Raw genomic sequence first — 19,073 nt, 5'->3', positions numbered from 1 at the left:
TGCAACTCAAAACACACGTTATGAGAAATAGACAAATTATCCAGAACATTTGCAAACATAAAAAAATATATTTTGTAAATATTGAGTGATCTGACCTTTACGAAGTGAACACTTCCTAAATAAGCAATGTCACCTTCTCAAGGAACATATACATCATTGTCATTTACCATTTTGTTCATGTGCCCAACTACCCAGAGCCTAACATTGTTCACCTGGGTCCTAAAGAAAGAATCCGGGGAAGGAAGAGGGATCCGTGTAAAGGTGCCTCCCAGGTGAGCTAAGTTGTTAGGCCACGAGGGTATCTTTATAGGTGGCATAGGTGGCATGCAAATATTAATACTTAGAGACTTACAAGTCAGCCATGTTTTTGGATGAAAGTGAATATACACTATAGAACAAAGGTGTATTAATAATTCAAAACCAAAAGGATTTGGAAAATGAAGAAGTTCAAGGAAAATGTGTATATGAAAATATAAATAAGAATTTTCACTCTAAAATAAACTCCTAAACAAAACGTATTATTAACTATATTAAATGTTGTCTGTAAGCAGGGCCTTGCACTGGACATTTTATCCTTTCTGCATCAAGTGCTCTGATTCAGAAATCCCGGAGAGCACCTGAAGGAGATGATCATTTCATGAAGAACTATTACCCATGTTTTTATAAACCCTATAGTCTATAAAGATTATCTTTCTTTTTTTTTTTAAATCCTCACCTGAAGACATTTTTCCATTTATAATCAGATAGAGTGGGAGGGAGGAAGAGAGAGAGAGAAACATCAATATGAGAGAGACACATCGATTGGTTGCCTCCTGCATGACCCTGATCAGGGCCGAACTGAAACCAAGGCATGTGCCCTTGACTGGAATCTAACTTGAGACTCTTTGGTCCACAGCCTGATGCTCCAACCACTGAGCCAAACTGGCCAGGGCATATAAAGATTATCTTATCATAAGCTTTATTTTATGATTAGAAATCTGCTATGCAATATGATTACAAGACATTCCTTCTCAGAACTTTTTAAAAACAATCACTCCAGGATTATACTTATTATTATAGAATTCTTGGTTATTAATCCCATATAGGTCATTGTTCAGTTAAATTTTATCTCAAAAGCATATTCAATTTTACTTTTTTACTACTACATGGAATTAATTTGGTAAAATCATTAATGCAAATTCATCAAAGTTCCATTATAAATACAATCTATCATTGGATTTTTAATTTAAACTTGCTTGGTTTGTTTATATTCTGTATATCTCATTTAACAAATCTAATATGTATATCTAATCTGCATATAACTAGATTTAAAATTGGAAACTGGAGGAAGGCAATATCCTTGTCATGTGAGGGGCATGCAGGAGGTGGCCAATCGATGTTCTCTCTTATTGATGTCTCTTTCTCTCTCTCTCCCTTTCCAATCCTCTCTCTCTGAAATCAATAAAGAAAAAAAATCTTTAATATAAAAAAATTCAGCATAGGTCTGATGCTGAGAAATCTTCCAGAAAATGCTTACTGACTAAATTAGTGTTTATTTGCAAGCAAGGACCAAATAACAGAAACATTCTAGAAACTATAGCTACCAGTTAGAAAAATACAAGGCCAAAATCATACAGACCTTGTTCAGAGTAACTTCAATTTTCTCCAATCTTTTCCTTCATTTTAGTTTATTTAGTTAAACTGTAACGACACATTTTACTTCAGCAAATATATATATTTAAAATATTTTTTGATAAAGAGCAAATTATTCCTGAGAAAAACCTATTCTTCAATGGGCTTTCAATAAAACAACTTGTTTTAAAAAATGTAGGTCCAAGCACTGGTTAAGAAAGTGAAACAAACATTTTTTTTTCAGATGGAATTATTGAGAAAAAAAAACCCCAACAAATGTGGAATATTAGCTGAAATGATCAAGAGTCATCACCTTACACTCACATTCCCAAATGACAAAGTAAGCAGAATGAACATTACAAGGCTCCTAGGACCAGAGTCTCTGACTGCATATCGATTATAGTGATGGGAGACCAATGAGGCTTTGAAGAAACCACTGGCCTTTCAGGAAAACATTTTATTACCTGACTATCCATGCCTGGCTCAGGTTTGGTTGATGTTAATACATTTTTTCCCCCATTAACAACAGATAAAACACATCTGTAATTAATATGTAGTTATAACTTTGCAAATCATCGAATGTGGTTATAGCTTTATTACATCACATTGTACACTGGGTGTTTTATAAACAAATATGAAATTCAATGACTATAGCTTGAAACTTTGCAAACTATTTGTTGATATATATATATGTATTTTTTTTTAAATTTAAGACATATTGAATATCTTCAATGTCTAAATGCAAGTATTCACAGTACCAATATTTCCTCTTTTATGTATGAATTAACTTTATAAGTAATTTACTTGGGATGTTTTTAAATATTTTTAGTAAAACAGAAAAAATTATTAAAAATAATTGTTTCTAGCTATAAATTATCTAGCTTTAAGATATGCTCAGAAATAGTCATTTAGCATGTGGGTAATTACTTCTCTGAACCTGGCTCTAATACTCTACAATTTAAAATCATATGTTTCGAAACCTCCAAATAAATTGTAAAGATCTGTATTTTTTATTGCCTTTTCTCTGTTTTCAAGGATCTCTCATCAATTAAACTGTTTTTTGGCTATGCTTTTTAATGAGGCAGGAAATTGAAGAGTTCAGATAGGAGCTTGCATAAACCAAACTCCCATATTCCATCTGCCAAGGCAAACCCATGGCAGTCACTCTAACAAATGAGACCAGTGGCTTGCCTTCCTTGGAGAATGAGCTCAGTAATAGAAGGTATACATTAATATTAATGTAATGAGAAATCACCTGTACAAAGAAGGAAGGGACATTCAGATGTCATCTAGCCCACGTTTACCTTCTACTCCACAGATAAAATTTGTAAATATTTTCAAAGAGAGAAATTCATCTTTTTCTCCTAATGCCCATTCAAGTGTTTAATTGCTCATTTTCTTGGTACAGGTTCGACTTATTTTCTTTTGCTACCCCGTAATGGAAACAGAGTAGTTAATGAGTATTTCTCTTGGGATATCAGTCACATACTGAAAAATATTGTTACTTCTTAGCCTTCAGGTTAAACAACTTTTACTCATAGGCTTGGTAATCTGTTTTGTAAATCATTTTTTGGTTCCATTTCAGGGCTTTTCCATACATCTCTTAAATGTGGAAACCAAAACAAGATACAGTTCTCTCCTAAGGGGCACAAATATCAGATGAGTAATTTCCTTTCATGTTTTAGTAATTATTTTCTGATTTCATTTTAACTGTTAATGCAACAGCATCTTTTAATGAATTCATATTCCTTTTGTGATTTATCATGAACCAAAGGCTGTTACTGACACACTGAACTCTGGCCCAGTCCTTTGCCACCTTTGTAAACATGTTGCTTTGAAATGTTACTGTGGGTAAAGATGGTGGATTGAACACATGCATCTGCTTTAACTCTCTCCTGAATCCCTGAAAAACACGCAACATATTTTAAAGGCACAAAACCACAGGAACAGAGAGACTGTGAAAGGAGACACCATAACACAATTTGGGAAGCTGAGAACCAGGTAGTTGTCAAACCACAAAATCCTTAAAAGACTTAGAAATTGGCAGTGCAAATCACATCTGGAAATGGGGGCAATAAAAAGGAACTAAAATAAGGAGACTTGTTTGAAAGCCTGTTTAATCAATAGTTTTAGAAATCCCTGTCTCTGCTCTGTACAGCTGGGTAGTTGCCTCACCCCACATCCAGCAAAAGACTGAGGATTGTTTTCTGAAAAGGCTAAGCAGACTGTCTCCGCACTGGGGACCCCAGACTCCTCTGCGAGTGGGGCTTCCCTTCGGACTACAGGGAGCAGAAAGGAGCATTTCCATATTTAGTGCTGAAGCCCCAGCTCTGCTCTCTGACTTTGCTCCCCAAATGCTGGCAGCCAGGAGGAAATGGAGGTGTTTCCTTTGGGGAATCTGACCAGAATAAGGAGCAGACTTAAAGACACTGAAATCCGAGGACCCCTCAGTTAGAAAGCCCAGCTAGACTGCCCTAGGGTGAAGCTCACGACTGGCAAACCTCACCAGTCACACAACTTTCACCTCGTTAGAACCCACTCTTCTGTAGGAGTGGACATCGCGGAAATCCCGAGGCAACCCTGCGAGCTGAAGAAACGGAAAGAAGCAAATTGGATGACATAGAGACTATGCTATGGAAATATTTCCAACTGTGACCGTTTTAACATGTGAAAATTAATCGTTGCTTTTACAGAGAAAGCTTTCTGAAAAGGAGAACAGTGACCTTGGAGTCTATGATTTGTGTATCTCCAATTACGTGTATCTATAAGATGATGTGTGTGTGTGTACAAAAATACTTATATACAAATACATATATAGATGACTATCTTATTTGTAGATGTGCAAAAGAACTTGTTGCAGTCTTGAAGCAAGAGAACAGGAGAATACAAATTTGTATATGTATAAACAAATATATGTGTGAAAAATGGAGAAAACACAGGTAAAAGTGTTTTCCTGCATACTGGGAATCTGGAGGCAGGAATCTTGTCCAGGGGCACCTAGCCCTAACCTTTCTTTTCTCCTCCAGTTGCAAGTAGGGCCTTGTTGGTTCCAAGTTTGTCTCAAGAATCAAAACAGCCAGATGTGTGTCCCCATTCCTGTATAGGGTGGTCAATTCTTTTTGCATAATGATGTAAATCTCCAGGTATAATAGGGAACTAAGCTTCTTAGATCTGGAAAGATTCTGATGTTATGTGGGCACCATCACTGGCAGTTGCCAAGTCCCCATAATACAAAAAGAAACTAAGCTGAGACACACAGCATCTGTCTCGCTTCGTGTGGCCACTTTGCTTACAAAAGGATCTGATCTGTTAGCCAATCCCATCAGGAATTTAACTTTCAATTGGGTGTATGATTCTGCATTGTGATCCACCAGAAACCCAGACTTGGGGTTGATGGAAAAATACCTTCCTCCACCCCAGCTAAGTTTGGGACACGGCACCAGGAGGCAGAAGGAGCGCCTGGTGGCCTGGAGAGCAGCCCGCAATGTGAGATCTGTGGGGGTGTTGTAACAGTGGGGTCACCGGGGAACTCTCAGAGGGAGTTGGTAAGCTCCACGAGAGCCCAGATTTTGGGTTTGTCTAGGTCTTCACACCTGGAATGATAAAGTGGGGGAGCAGGATCTCCTGAGAGCGCCCTTGAGCCCCCTGACTGTCGACGACTTGCTGGACAGAGAGGAAGGCTCCCGAGGCTGCAGATGTGCTTGTGAGTGGAGCGGAGACAGGCACCAGCTGCCGTTGACCCAGCTCTCTTGTGAAATTGCTAAGACAAGCAGTAGGATGCTGCTTAACTGTAGCACTTGACTGTAACTGTTTTAACATGCAAAAAGTTAATCTTTGCTTTTACAGAGAAAGCTTTCTGAAAAGGAGAACCGTGACCTTGGCGCTCTATCGTTTGCGAAAATGGAGCTTTTCTTTTTTCTTTTTTTGTAAATAGTGTTCAGAAGCCATGGGAAAATGACTCAGTGGAAGAGTAAATGGACTGAATTGGAATAATCTTGAGACAAATGAACTAAAGTGCTAAATAACTGACTTCTAGGTTTCAGGTACAATTTGGTCTGGGAGAAGAGCGTTTTGTGGGACTGCGGCCAACAGAGATAAAAGGAGAGGAGTTATCACCCACGGAGTCTCAGAGTCTAGAAGTCTCAGGAAAAATTTTCTTGTGAATTCCACTTTAGAATATTGTCTTGAGGCCAAGGCATTAGGGGCTTCTGAGAGAGCCAGGGCCCAGCCAGGCGGGAGAGGCTGAGAGAGGTGGTAGGAGAAATGGGATGAAGCCAGAGGAGAGCTGGGGAGACTGTACCCCAAGGCTCCAGCAGGCAGGAAGGATGCCAGAGGAAGGAGGGGCAGGAATGCAGGGGGGAGCTGGGAGACTTAGAGGAGGAGCTGTTAAGAAAGTGCAAGCGAGGTGAGGCTGCCCCAACACAGCCAAGAGCAGTCCTGCTCCCCTGACTCCTCCTCTGGAGGCTGACAGTCTTTCATGGAATTAACCACAGAATGGAGTGGGCAAGGCGGGAGCCTGGGCTGAGTGCACAGGGCCGGCCCCCGGGGGCCACACCTTCATCCAGCGTCCACAGGACTGGAAAAAGAACACCTCTCAGATCTCAACACTAAATAGTTTTCTGATAGTGCTTCGTTAGATTTTCTGACATGTTTAACCAGCCTTTAAAAAAGTTAGACTAATAAACTGCTGAAGTATTTAATATATATTTTTACCTAAAGTCTTTTACAAAATTGCAGTTCAATGTTAAAGCTGCCTGAAATGGTAGATAACTGAGCCCTAGTCAGGTGACTCAGTTGGTTGGAGTGTCGTTCTATGCACCAAAAGGTTGTGGGTTTGATTCTCGGTCAGGGCACAAACCTAGGTTGTGGGTTCTATCCCTGGTCAGGATGAGGCAACTGATCAATGTTTCTCTCTCACATCAATATTTCTCTCTCCATCTCTCTCTCCCTTCTTCTCTTGCTAAAAAAAATCGATAAAAACATATCCTTGGGTAAGGATTAAAAAATAAAGATAATTGACATGAGAAACCATGGAAATGAAGAGTTAAAGGAGAATTTTAGAACGGGACCCAAAACCATGCATGTGCTGGCATTTCTCTTCTACTACAGATGCCCTGCTGAGGTCCTAGGTGTCCTGCCCAAGCTCAGAAGGGCCCTATGCTTGGTATAATGTTCTGCTGTGGCTGTCTTACACTTCTTAATGAATTCTGAACAGGGACACTTGGAGTTTTCATTTTGCACTGCGTCCTGCCTCTGCCCCCATATTCTTCAGTGTCCTCTGAGGAGCCGTTATCTCTTTTGTCAGGTAGTGATGTTTGAGAAAGCTTGTTGAGGCGGAATGCATGAATTGCAAAGTTTGGAGCCTAATCCATGAGGCTTGATTCAGAGGTCAGTCAAGGAAAATAAAAGGTTTTAAAGTTTAGGGACAACATTAAAATTAGAAAGAGAAAACTGGGAGCTAAAAAAACAACAATAATGGACAGTTGTATCAATAAACTATCATGTCAAGCACTGCACAGATACTTAGTAGAGATCCAGGTAAATTGAAAACAACAGCATGAATTCATGACCTCTTAAGAAAACATTTTTTTTTTTTTCCCAATTTCACCACTGAAGAGGCTAAAAGTCCCTGTGTAACTCTGCTCTATCTCTGCGGCTCATGTGAAATAAAGTAATGTGCACTCAAGACCGAGATTTTGGTCTCTAATGCTAATTACTGCTTGAAATAATCAGAACCTCTTGGGGAGTAGCTAACTCCATGTCTGCAGTAGAAAGACTGAAGATGAACTTGAGGCATTTGGCAATCTTATTGCTTGCAAATTCAACAGTGTATTTGTAACTTAGCAAAGGAAGGATATTCTGCAAAAGCAGCAGGAACCATAAGAGCCAATGTGGATTTATGCTCTAAAGACAAATAACTCCCACTTCATTAAGTTCACAGTTGAGGGGAGTGATCTTGATTTTAACAAAGACCTGACAAAATCCTGTTATATCCTGTGGATAAATAAAGAAATGTACAGTGGGCTTTAGGACAGCCACGTGGATTCAGAGCTCACAAAAACAAGAGTAACCCATGATGTACCAATGGGTAGGAGGAACACAATGGCATTTAGAAAGGCCTAATCCTTGACTCTTTTTTTTTTATTTAACATTTCTATTAGTAATTAGAATGATGACACACTTATAAAATTCAGAGATGACACAAAGTTATGAGGGTCAGCCAACCTGCCCCATAAGACCACATCCCAAAAGATATCTTCAGGTTGGAACAATGTATGAACACAAATCACTTCGAAATTTATTAAGAAGTAACAAAAAAAATCACACACCTAGATTTTTAAATATGAAACCAGTGCATATTGAGAAATGACTAATTTTAAAAAGTTTGGACACGAAAGATCCAAAGTTGTTCATTAAAAATTCAAAATGAATTGACAGTGTGATATGAATGCTTAAAAAAAAAGAAATGCTATCTTAGGCTGTATTATTGAGGTGTATCAGAGGTCAGAAAACGTTCTCTGCAAAAGTAAATATTTAAGGCTTTGTAGGCTATACTATCCTTGTCACAAGTATTTAATTCTGCTGTTCTCACATGAAAGCAGACAGAAAAAATACATATAGCAATGAGTGTGATCCAATAAAATTTTATCTATGGGCACACATTTGAATTTCAGATCATTTTCACATGCCATGAAATATTCTTTTGATTTAAAAAAAAACACATTTAAAAATGTACTGCCCTGTACCCCTGCCCCTGCGTGCAAAGTAAACCCCACTCTCATTTGGGCCGTACTAAACCAGGTGGCAGGTGGATTTGGCTGGTGGGCCATAGTTTGCTGACCCTGGTCTAGATCAAAAGACACTATACTCTGCTTTGGTCAAAATACTCCTGGTTGAATGAGGGTCATTTGAAAATTAAGTATTTCTCAAGGGCGATGATCATGGAGGAGTTGGACATACTTATTCCACAGAAGAGAAAACTAAGGAGGAGGACCCTGGATAGTGAAAGATGCTTGGACCCTGGCCAGGTAGCTCAGTTTGGGTAGAGCATCATCCCAATGCACCAATGTCGTGAGTTCAATTCCTAGTCAGGGCACCTACAAGAAGCAACCAACAAATGCATAAATGAGTGGAACAAAAAATCGAGGTCTCTCTCTCTTTCTCTTGAATCGACAAATAAAAAAGAAAAATACTTGAAGGGCAGTCACATGTGAACAGATGAAGATACTTGACCTGTATTGTTCAGCCAACTGAGAATAATGACAGGAAGTTATAGGGAGACAACTCAAACTTAGCACAAGGAAAATGTTTCTGTCAATTGGAGTGCCCCAACATAAAATGGGTTGCCTCTTAAACTTGTTTAATGACCATCTTTCATGAATGTTGCTGAAGGGACTTTCCATAGTGGATGAGAATTGGTAAAAGATTCAGAAATGTTTATTAAGCAAATCTAACCTTCAAAAATCCTTAGAACCTCTTGATTAATATATTTCTTTATTTCTTCAAATGAAATTGCATCAGCCTAAGAAGGGGGAAAAAAAAAACAAAGGTCTGTTAAAATAGACCACAGCAGAAATTAATAGAGAATAGAAATATTGAGTTGGCATGCAGACTGGAAGCTTCTATAGAGATACATTTATCAAGCAAAATGCTTTTGGCCACTGACTATATTAAGCAACAAATATCTTTTGTTTTGATCAAATGCTAGAAAGAAGTTGAAGTGTATAATTGCTTTAAAAGCTGTGGGCTGAAATCATAACCAGTGATGTGAACATATTTTCTATTAAATGGAGAGACATGGCTTCATATAATAGGAAAGACATTTCATATTACTTCATTTTCTGAAGTTACAAAATTTGAACAGTGTTGTCATGATGTTATTATCCAATTTTACTTCTAACCAATCCCTGGACACTGGTAAAGTCATTATCTAACTGATATTATGTATCTTCAAAGGAAGACAAGCTGTAAGAGAACTCTAAGTATTCTTGATTATTCTTTGAAGTGTTTTATGCATGGGATCAAGCTTACTAGGTTTTGCCCATTTCATGGTAAAGGTTAGTCTGTAATTTATACTTTGCAGGCATATTTCTATTAAGCAATTTTCTTTTTTTAAAGAGAAAATGCAAGTAGGTAAATGACGTCAGTTGAGTTTTTAACTTCATAAATACATTTACATGACTTTGACAAAGAACCTAACATTTATAATAGTAATGTTTTATTGTGGACATTGCTATTTTAAAAGGGAGCATCATTTTCCACAATGATTCGGATTTTAAACTATTTTATTACTCTTTGTATTCGGTGGTGGTTATCCAGGGGTGTAGAATCCAGGGGTGTAGAATTAAAGACAATGTGATGGGCTCAGACAGGGATGATTTCTGTTAGGGCACAACAGCTCCAAGAATGCCCTATTTCAACATTTTATTTTCACCATGTATGGGACAGATAAACTTGAATCAATGTATTTAATACCAATTATTAACATAGCACCAAGAGGTCATTCTACAGGCTTTATTCAAGTAGAGCTGAGGGGGAGTGGGTAAAATAAAGAAGTATGAAAATTATGGGAATGATCAATTTGACCCTTTATGTGGTCATGACTGATGATCTGACCCTGCTCCAAAACTTGCCTTTCTTCCTGACATGCATATTTTCAGATTAAGTTCCTCTGTGGAATGCCATCCACCATGCACCCTGAGGATATTCATACATATATGGTCTTCTTTAACCCAACACTCTTGGCCCAATGGGTCTCCCCTTCAAAGCACTACTCAGGGCAGATCTGTTGTTCTGATAGTCAACAAAATGGAGTTTTTATATGAAACAGACACAGTGTGGACTGTCTTGTGTAGTGGAAGGAGACATTGTAGATAGAATTTAAGAGCATGGCTTTGAAGTCAATCTAACCTGGGTCTGATCCACTAAATAGCCATGGCCTCGGACAAGTCAACTCTCAGTTTCTGCGTTTGTTTAAATGGGATGGAAAGGTCACCCATCCTCCTAGGGTAGCTGTGAGGCTGTGAGGTCATGGGTAATACGTGTTCAACAGAGGGTCTGGTACCCTAGCAGAGACCAGTTTAGGCTCATTCATATGTTGAAAGAATGATTGCTTTCGTGGGAGAAGGGATATGTGGTGAGTACCAGCCAGGAGCTCTGGAGCTCTCAGTACCACTTACTGGAGTGCCGGGGATGCCCGGAATGCCTGGAGGCCCCTGGTGCCCAGGGGATCCCACAGAGCCCTTGTTTCCTGGTGGCCCCACAGGACCTATGGCTCCCTTCATGCCCGGAAGGCCTGGCTTTCCCTGTTCACCTTGTGGGCCTCTGTCTCCAGGAATCCCCTGATCACCCTGTGGAGGAAAAAAATAATAGTAAAGAATGATCTCTTCTACAACTGCAACAGCTGTGCTTAAGAGCAAAGGACCTGGATTGATACTGGTGCTTACTAGCTGTGGGATCATGGGTAAGAGGATTAAATTATCTGTGCCCAAGCTTCCTCTCCGTGAAGTGAAGGATATCAATAGTATCACCAAGCAGGGTGGTGCTCAGAAATGAATGAGTTAACTTAAGAAAAGTGTTCAGAACAATGCCTGGCATGTTGAAAGCACTCAATAAAAAGGTAGTGACAATGTCAGTTGTACTCAGTTTCCAGTCTAGAATAATGACACCTTTGAAATCAATAGAGGCTGTCACCTCAGGCCGGGGTCTCCTTTGCAACAATAAAGGAAGATTGCCGGGAGGATTTCACCACTGAGATTTTTCACTCAGGAAAACTTCAGGATGCTCAAAATACCTCCTAAATTACGTGCTTTTCTTCTTTCCTGTCTGCTCTTATATTCTTCATTTTTGTTAGACTCTGTGAGTTGGCTTCTGTACACGTGTTGTGTGTGTGTGTGTGTGTGTGTGTGAGAGAGAGAGATGCAGAGAGGTAGATAGATAGATGATGGCCGGTATTTCAGTTGTAGATATTTCAAATATTCAATTCCACTGCTCCACGAAGTGAGGACCTCACACATTTGATAGAATGATGCATCAAGGCTGCCCTATATTTTGCTGTATTATTCTTTTATTTATGGCTTCTCTGCAAAAGTCCAAACTCTATTTCTCTTGATTAAAAAATAATGAAAACAAATGAACTATTAAAAAGAGATCTATTTCATCATGGAATAAAGAGGTGTAGAAAGAAGCCATGTAGGAAAAAAAACAAAACAAAACAAAAACCACAAGTGAACTCAGTTTCAATGCTACTGTCTTAGTTATGAAAATGTATCTGCATACAAGTATATCAACCTAGACCACAATTGGAGAAATATTTGAGATTATTAACGTAAAAAAAAATAAAACAAATACTAGCACACTTTGATCAATATTCTGGTAATGTGCAAAATAAACACAATCATCAATGTATTAAAATTATTTTACAATTTAGGGACAAATATGTTCATTATAGTGATGTTTATATTATAAAAACTGGGAAAAAGCCTAAATATCCCCAAAAGGGGGACTGGGTAAGTGAAATAAGGTATATCCAAACAGTGGAATAACATATAGCCACTAAAAGGTAGCTGTAGATCTCTATTTACTGTCATGGAAAGGTAGTCATTATATATTATTAGGCAAAAAAAAAAAAAAAGACATTTTTCAAAAAATTATGAGTCCCCTTTTGAAAAAACTGTATATTCATTTGTATTGATTCGTTAAGTATATGTGGTTGTTCGGTGTAAGAGTGAGAAAGATGGAAATAGGGCTACAATATCAACAGTGCTTGTCTCTGTGCAGTAGGGGAAGGTGAACTTTTTTTCCTTTTTTCATGTTACCTCTATTTTAATATTTCCTTCAGTTATCATGGATAATTTGTAGAATAGTAAGTAAAAGCTAATAAACTAGATACCAGTACACAAATACACATGCACGCGTGCGCACACACACACACACACCCCCCACACACATAAACTAGCAGCCTTTACTAGAATTCCACTAAATAACAATGCTTGAGTAACCTGTTGCTATGGAATGACTCCAGTTCTACAAGAAAATGTTCAGGCTCATTAAAGAACATAGTGGGAAGTTGGAATAATGATATTAACAACAATTAACATGAAAGCATACAACATAAATGGCATAACTAGCAACTTTATATGTCCAGTTGCTCTTTCCATTTCTCTCCCCCCTCACACCACCCCCCTCCTCAATTTAGTATTCCACTAGGTCAGGGGCCTCAAGTAGGGCAACTGTGCTCCCCAGGAGGCATTTGGTAATGTCAGGAGACCTTTTTGTTGTCACAGCTGGGGGAAGGAGGCTCCACCCCATCCAGTAGACAGAGACCAGGGATGCTGCTGAGTATCCTACAATGCACAGGACAGGCGCCTACAACAAAGAATGACTGCCCCAAATATCCACAGTGCTGAGGCTGAGAAACCCTACTCTAGGCAGAAAGAGCATGGGTGATGGTAGAGCAGGGATGTGTGTCTGAGACAAGAGGATGATAAGTGTTCCAACGGAAGCAGCCGACTAGACTGAGCTGTGTTGAAAAGCCAGTCATGTAGGTGTAAGTGCCATATGGCCTGCTTCTGGGCCTTCAGCTGTCCTATTTCATGTCTAGCAGAGATCTAGGATCACATACACTCTACCCTTTTCATGCTTGGAGAGTTGTAGGGGATCTACATAGATAATTGTGAACTCAAATGATGGGACAGTTGTAGCAGACAGACTTAACGATCAAAATAGTAATATACATACACGTTCTCCTTTGGGGCCTCTATCTCCAGGCTTACCCATGAGACCCTGAAAAACAGATGTCAACACGGAAAGTCACTGCTTGCCAAGACTGTTCCTCAGCCTGCTCCATCAGGTATTCTGCTGTTGGGTATTGTGCAACTGTGCATCGGAATATCATTTATTTTAAATGGTATTTTCCATACCTGAGCACCAGGCAATCCATCTTTTCCATTTATTCCCTGTAAAAACAAAAAATGACTCTTATTTCTAATTCTGCACGAACAGACATACTTAAACACAACAAAAGGGTAAAGTCCCAAGGACTTGATCATAGTCCTACTGAGAGTGTGGCGATGCAGCCTGGTGAGATGGAAACAAGATGAGCAGAATCAGACAGCCCAGCGTTTCAATTCTCACTCCGTCACCTAAAAGTTCCATTTACTTCAAGCAATTTACTTAACCTTAATAGCATCGGCCTCTTCACTTATAAAGTGAGGATAAAATAATGGCCTTAAAACCAAGGATTTAGTGAAATCACAGAAAATGCCTAGCTCACTGTACACAGGCAACAGGGTGATTTTCCTTCCTTATACTATTAGGTATATTCAGAGAAACAAGAAGGTGCCCCACAGTGCTAGATGGTTGGTGGATGGCATTTACTGCTACCTCCTAACAATTTTCTCTGGCACGAAGAGTCATTCTCAGTAAATGGTCTCAATGGCTGCTGGGGAGATTTCATAACATGGCCAGAGCATGATCTTAACATGAAATAAACGGTCAGCCAGAGAACGATTGTTATTTTTTCAGCTGGAAAACAGGAAAGGAAAGTAAGGAATCTGTAACTACGGTTTCTGAGAGTACTAAACAGTGGCTTTTTATTAGTAAATTGGAAATTTCCTGAACTTTATAAGGCAGTTCTGGAGGTGGTAATAAAGTTCGGAGATTTATAAGACAGTAGAACTATTGGCTGGGAGATGTGAGAAGGAAAAACACCTGGGGGTCAAATGAAATACCTAGACTCCAAGAGCAGACCTGTTTTGGAGACTTGATTTGAAGAGGGATATCAAGGTGAGGAAAGTGATTTCTTAGCCAGCAGGCAATTGCATGGACACACATGGTCCTTCGAAAAGCCAAGAAGACTTTTACTGTGCACCGGGGAATGGATTCTATGAGGAACTGCAGACAACCGCATGTTTTCACTGCTGTAAATTACACTAAAATCTGTCACAGCTGAGAGCCCAACCAAAGTCCCCCAACCTCTCTGAAAGATCCTGGGGATTGTCTAGACTACTTTTCCTAAGAACATGTTACCTGAAGTGTATGGTTCAAAGACTTTATGACATCCAGAAACACAAGCAACAAAGATAAAGCTGATTAAGGAGAGGATGTGAAAGAAACCACCGTGTCACTTGAATAAAAGAAGACAGATCTAGTGTAAAAATGAAATGCATGTCTTGGGTAACAACATATGAAAGGAAATAACAGTTATAGTCTTTTTTTTTGGTCCCTTATAATTCATCAAAGATGGCCTCGTGTGTTCTCTTTTGTATATGAAGGTGTTGCTAACTTGCTTTCCGTAGGGGAATCCTGTTTTCAGAGATGTTTACAGTGATCTATGTATCCTGCACTTGATGCTCCCTCCTCTCATCTCACGTATCTGGAAGGACCCGCTTCTGGGTAGAACCTTCTGCTTACTGTACCTCTGCCTCTGAGCAGTGAACTGCAGCTGAAGAAGGCCATGCATCCTTGCTCGCTTGTTCCAATGCAAATGTAGGATGGCAGGTGGCAAGCAGCCCCTCTGTGTTACCAGGTCACCCTTCTGCACTTCCTGCATCGACTCCCTTCCCTTCTCTCCAAAAGTTCTCTCTCACATATCTTCCTGTCTCTTCAAAAGTCCAGCACCATCACCTCCCTCCTCATGTTCAGCTGGTGACCACGATTCTTCTTTCACTGAGGTAATAGACAGGAGAGAACGACCTTCTCTTCCCTCCACCAGGTCCACCAGCGGCATGCATTTGTATTTCGACTTCTACCTCTTGCTAAAGAGGATGAAATGCCCCATTCCTTGATAAGACCAATTTCCATTTGTGAGTGGAATACCAGTCTTCTCTCTCTACCCAAAGTTATCAGTACTCTCTAATATCATCAAAATTTCCTCTCTCAATTGGATCATTCTTGTCAAGATGCTAACATGCTGGAATACCCCTGCCATGACCTCCACATTGCAAAATCCAGAGGAAAATTATCAGCCCTCATGTCACTTACCTGTATTTTTATCACTCCTTTGTTTAAGTAAAACATTTTTAAAAAAATTATTTATTGATGAGAGAGAGAGAGAGATCAATTTGTTGTTCGTTGGTTGATTTTTGTACGTGCCCTGACCAGAAATGACAACCTTGGTTAGAACCTCAGACGTTCTAACCAACTGAGCTACTTGGCCAGGACTATCACTCCTTTCTTTTAAAACACTCAGTTCCCTTGATATGCAAGAAGCCTCATTCACCTATTTTTTTTTTTTTACATCTCATTGTCTGCACTTTCTGTCTTTCTGCTAGATCTCTTCCTAACAGTTGAAGTGTGTTCTTCCCGTCCTTACCGCAGTAACTCCATTTCATCCAGGCTCAGGTTTAAATACCAAGATTGGTCTCTGCAGTACCAGCCTCTCCATTAAAACCAGATGCTTACATCCACACTTACTTGACATCTCCCCTTGGATATCTACTAGTGCTCCAAGATGAATGTGTCTAAAACAGACAATTCTTGGTTTTCCCTCCCCAAACCGCCCATCTCCAGTCTTTCCCATCTCACCAAACACACCATTCTGACGTGGTTGCTCATCCCCCAAACCAGAGCTTTGACTTGTCTCTCACTCACCCCCCCGCCCCCCGGGCCCTTCAACAAGTCTTGCTGGCTGTCCAGTCAATCCCGAATGCTCCTCCTCCTCGTGACCCCCCTCTTCTCCCATCATTATTTCTCTTGGGAACTATGGCAGCTCCTCCCTACTGTTCTGTCTTCCACCCTATAGTCTGCTCTCCACACACTACACTAGTCAGAGTGATTCCTGAAAATGTAGCTCAATCATTTTCCGTTCCCTCTCCAAACATGCCAATGAGTTTCTATCAGGCTGCAAGTGAAATCCAAACCCCAGTCAGGACTGAGAGGTTCCTGTGGCCTGGCCACTGCCGACCTCTCCCTCAGTAGCTTTCCCACTTCTCTTTAGCTTATTTCATTCTGAACTTCATGCCTTTCGCTGCTTTTTAAACACCTCATGTTCTACTAGCCATTTCTTTTTCTTAAAACAATGCCCTCCTCCTACCTCCTTATGGCATGATCTTTCTCTTGGTGTAGGTTTTGCTCAAATGGAATACCTTTTTTGACCACCCTGTTAAATAAGCATTTAGTACTTTGCCCTCCTTTGATCTCCTTCTACCTAAAACTGGTGTGTGTGTGTGTGTGTGCGCGCGCGCGTGCGTGTTTATCTGTAATCTGTGTCCCTATCCTAGGATGTAAACCCCATGAATTGCTAGCTCCCAGAACATTGCCTAGCATGTAGTAAGTGCTCAGGAAATGCTTGTTGAATGAACAGATGGCATTTTACCTAATCCCCTGGGAACCCAATGGTTACTCTTTGTGAGATGGAATTCAGGGGCTGAAAACAGGAAGTTGGCAAGAGAAAGTGAAGGTTGAGGCAGGGAATGACCTAACTACTGAGTATGTCCCAAGGGCAGGCACTGGAAATGCTCACTCTATATGATCTTGCGTAAGTGACTCAGAGTACTCTCTGAGTCAGAATTCAAACCCAGAGCCTCCTAGTTCTAGATTGCAGACGCTCCCCATTTTACACATTGCCTCCTCTGGGGAGATGGAAGTCAGGGAATGCACCACCCTGAAGGTTTCACCAAGGTACAAAAGCAGCCTCATGGACTCTGCTACTTTTTTACATTCAGTACCCTCTCCTCCTAATAGCATCCCCTCCCCACACACACCACAGCAAATAAACACACAAAGGGTGTAGTGACCTTCTGAAAAGAAAAGAAAAACAACAACTGAGCCTGGGGTATGTCTTGTTCATCTTTACATCCCCTCCCTGGGGGCAGCCCATCCTTAGCAAACAGCAGGGACTAGATGAGTGTCTGTTGAATTGAATTAGTAGGAATGGCTGTTACAATGTCACAGCAATACTATATACATCAGTAGCCAAGAGCTCTTTAGGACACGGGGATGATATATTTGGCAGCAGTGATTCATGAAAGTGTAAGAACAAGGCCCAGAGGTAAAGGAGGGGACCTGAGAAAACAGCTTCGACTTTAGCTTTTAGCTTAACACACAGGTGTTACATCTGTGAGTCTGCAGTTTTTATACTGGAGGATGTGATAGGTCATTTTATTTTTTAACTCCATTGAGAATATTAGACCTAAGAAAGAATGAGTGAAAAGGGGGTGAGGGGCACCTGTAATACTTTCAACAATAAAGAAAACATTTTTTTTAATTAAAAGAGAAAAGAAAGAATGGGTCTAATTTTCTGACACCTATAACAATAACAACGAACCTCAGCTCTCCCTTGTGTAAGACACAAAGACACCCCGCAGAGAGCCAGGACACAAAGTGAGAACCACTCCCAACTGCTCTTCCAGAACCTTCACTTACTTCCTCAGAGACTGCTTATTTAAATCCCAGACTTTCTGAGGAGATAGGTGAAGAGGCAACGCTTCGACCACTTCTCCAACTGGCAAATTTTAAACCACAGAAGTTCTTACCGGCTTTCCCGGGGGTCCTTCCGGTCCAGGGAAACCGATGTCTCCAACAGGTCCTCTCTCCCCCTGCGGACATGACCACAAACATGAATCACCAAGGAAAGCTTTAGAACTGCACTCGGTACAACCCAAGTACAACTGTCAGTAACTAACTCACCGGTTCCCCTGGAACTCCTGGAGGCCCCGGGGCTCCAGGCTTCCCCTGGAAAATCAAATCAAGGAGAAATGTTAGGAGCCAAACTGCCGAAGGATGCCCTGTGCTTAACCCCTACCCCGCTGTGAGCCTAATGTGCGCCAGGGCTGTGGCTCTCTACACTAAGATGGCACCCCTAGTGGCACAGTCTGGGGACCCCTGTTCAGCCCTGCAGGCTCCTAGTACAGGCTGGGAAAGTGCGCACGTGTGTATGTTGGGTGGGTAGTGGGGAAGGATAATAGTTTTGAAAATAGTAAACAAATTCATCCTCATTTCTGGAAATCTCTCTGGTGCCTATTGGACTGGCAGCTCTTCTTTACTTTGGGGGGTGGGAGGGCACAGAGGGTCAAAGAAATCTTTCCTAGACTGAGTTTCACAAGAGGCTTTCTAAGTTTATTGTAGGACAGCCTGACAAAGGGCATGTTGGCTTTGAGAAGCTGTGTTTTGTTGAAAGGGAGAGGACAGAATTGATTTGTTCCAATACACATCAATAGATTTGTCCTGAGCACCGACAACAGAAACATCCTGGGGTAGAGACCACAGGGCGGAGGAGTGAAGAAGACAGCCCAGCAGAGTCTGGAGGTGGGGAGGTACAATGTGTCCAGACTGGGCATGAAGTTGTTGCCTTTGAGAAGGAACTGCCTCCTATCCCGTGGACCTAACGTGGTTGGGAAAGAGACCAAGTGGGGGTGTAGGTGTAGGGTTGAGACTGTAGAAGCCGCAGTAGGTTGTGAAGGAATCTGAAAAGGGAGGGCCTTTTCCCTACTTGCTTTAGAATTTTGGGAGAAGACCCCCTC

General features: G+C 40.6%; 1 protein-coding gene across 1 annotated transcript in view; it reads right to left on the bottom strand.

Annotated features, from left to right (window-relative positions):
- COL19A1 (collagen type XIX alpha 1 chain) overlaps positions 1 to 19,073 on the bottom strand; it is a 325,038-nt gene that overhangs the window by 8,869 nt on the left and 297,096 nt on the right. The window contains exons 43-48 of the mRNA XM_036248752.1: positions 18,241 to 18,285; positions 18,087 to 18,149; positions 13,533 to 13,568; positions 13,351 to 13,395; positions 10,791 to 10,961; positions 9,067 to 9,133 (exon numbers count right to left, since the gene is read on the bottom strand). Coding sequence (XP_036104645.1) covers positions 9,067 to 9,133; positions 10,791 to 10,961; positions 13,351 to 13,395; positions 13,533 to 13,568; positions 18,087 to 18,149; positions 18,241 to 18,285 — 427 coding nt within the window. The remainder of the gene's footprint in view (positions 1 to 9,066; positions 9,134 to 10,790; positions 10,962 to 13,350; positions 13,396 to 13,532; positions 13,569 to 18,086; positions 18,150 to 18,240; positions 18,286 to 19,073) is intronic.

The sequence above is a fragment of the Molossus molossus genome, unplaced genomic scaffold (genome assembly GCF_014108415.1).
Source record: "Molossus molossus isolate mMolMol1 unplaced genomic scaffold, mMolMol1.p scaffold_m16_p_8, whole genome shotgun sequence".
Lineage (NCBI taxonomy): Eukaryota > Metazoa > Chordata > Mammalia > Chiroptera > Molossidae > Molossus > Molossus molossus.
This window is presented reverse-complemented; position numbering and strand designations above follow the sequence as displayed.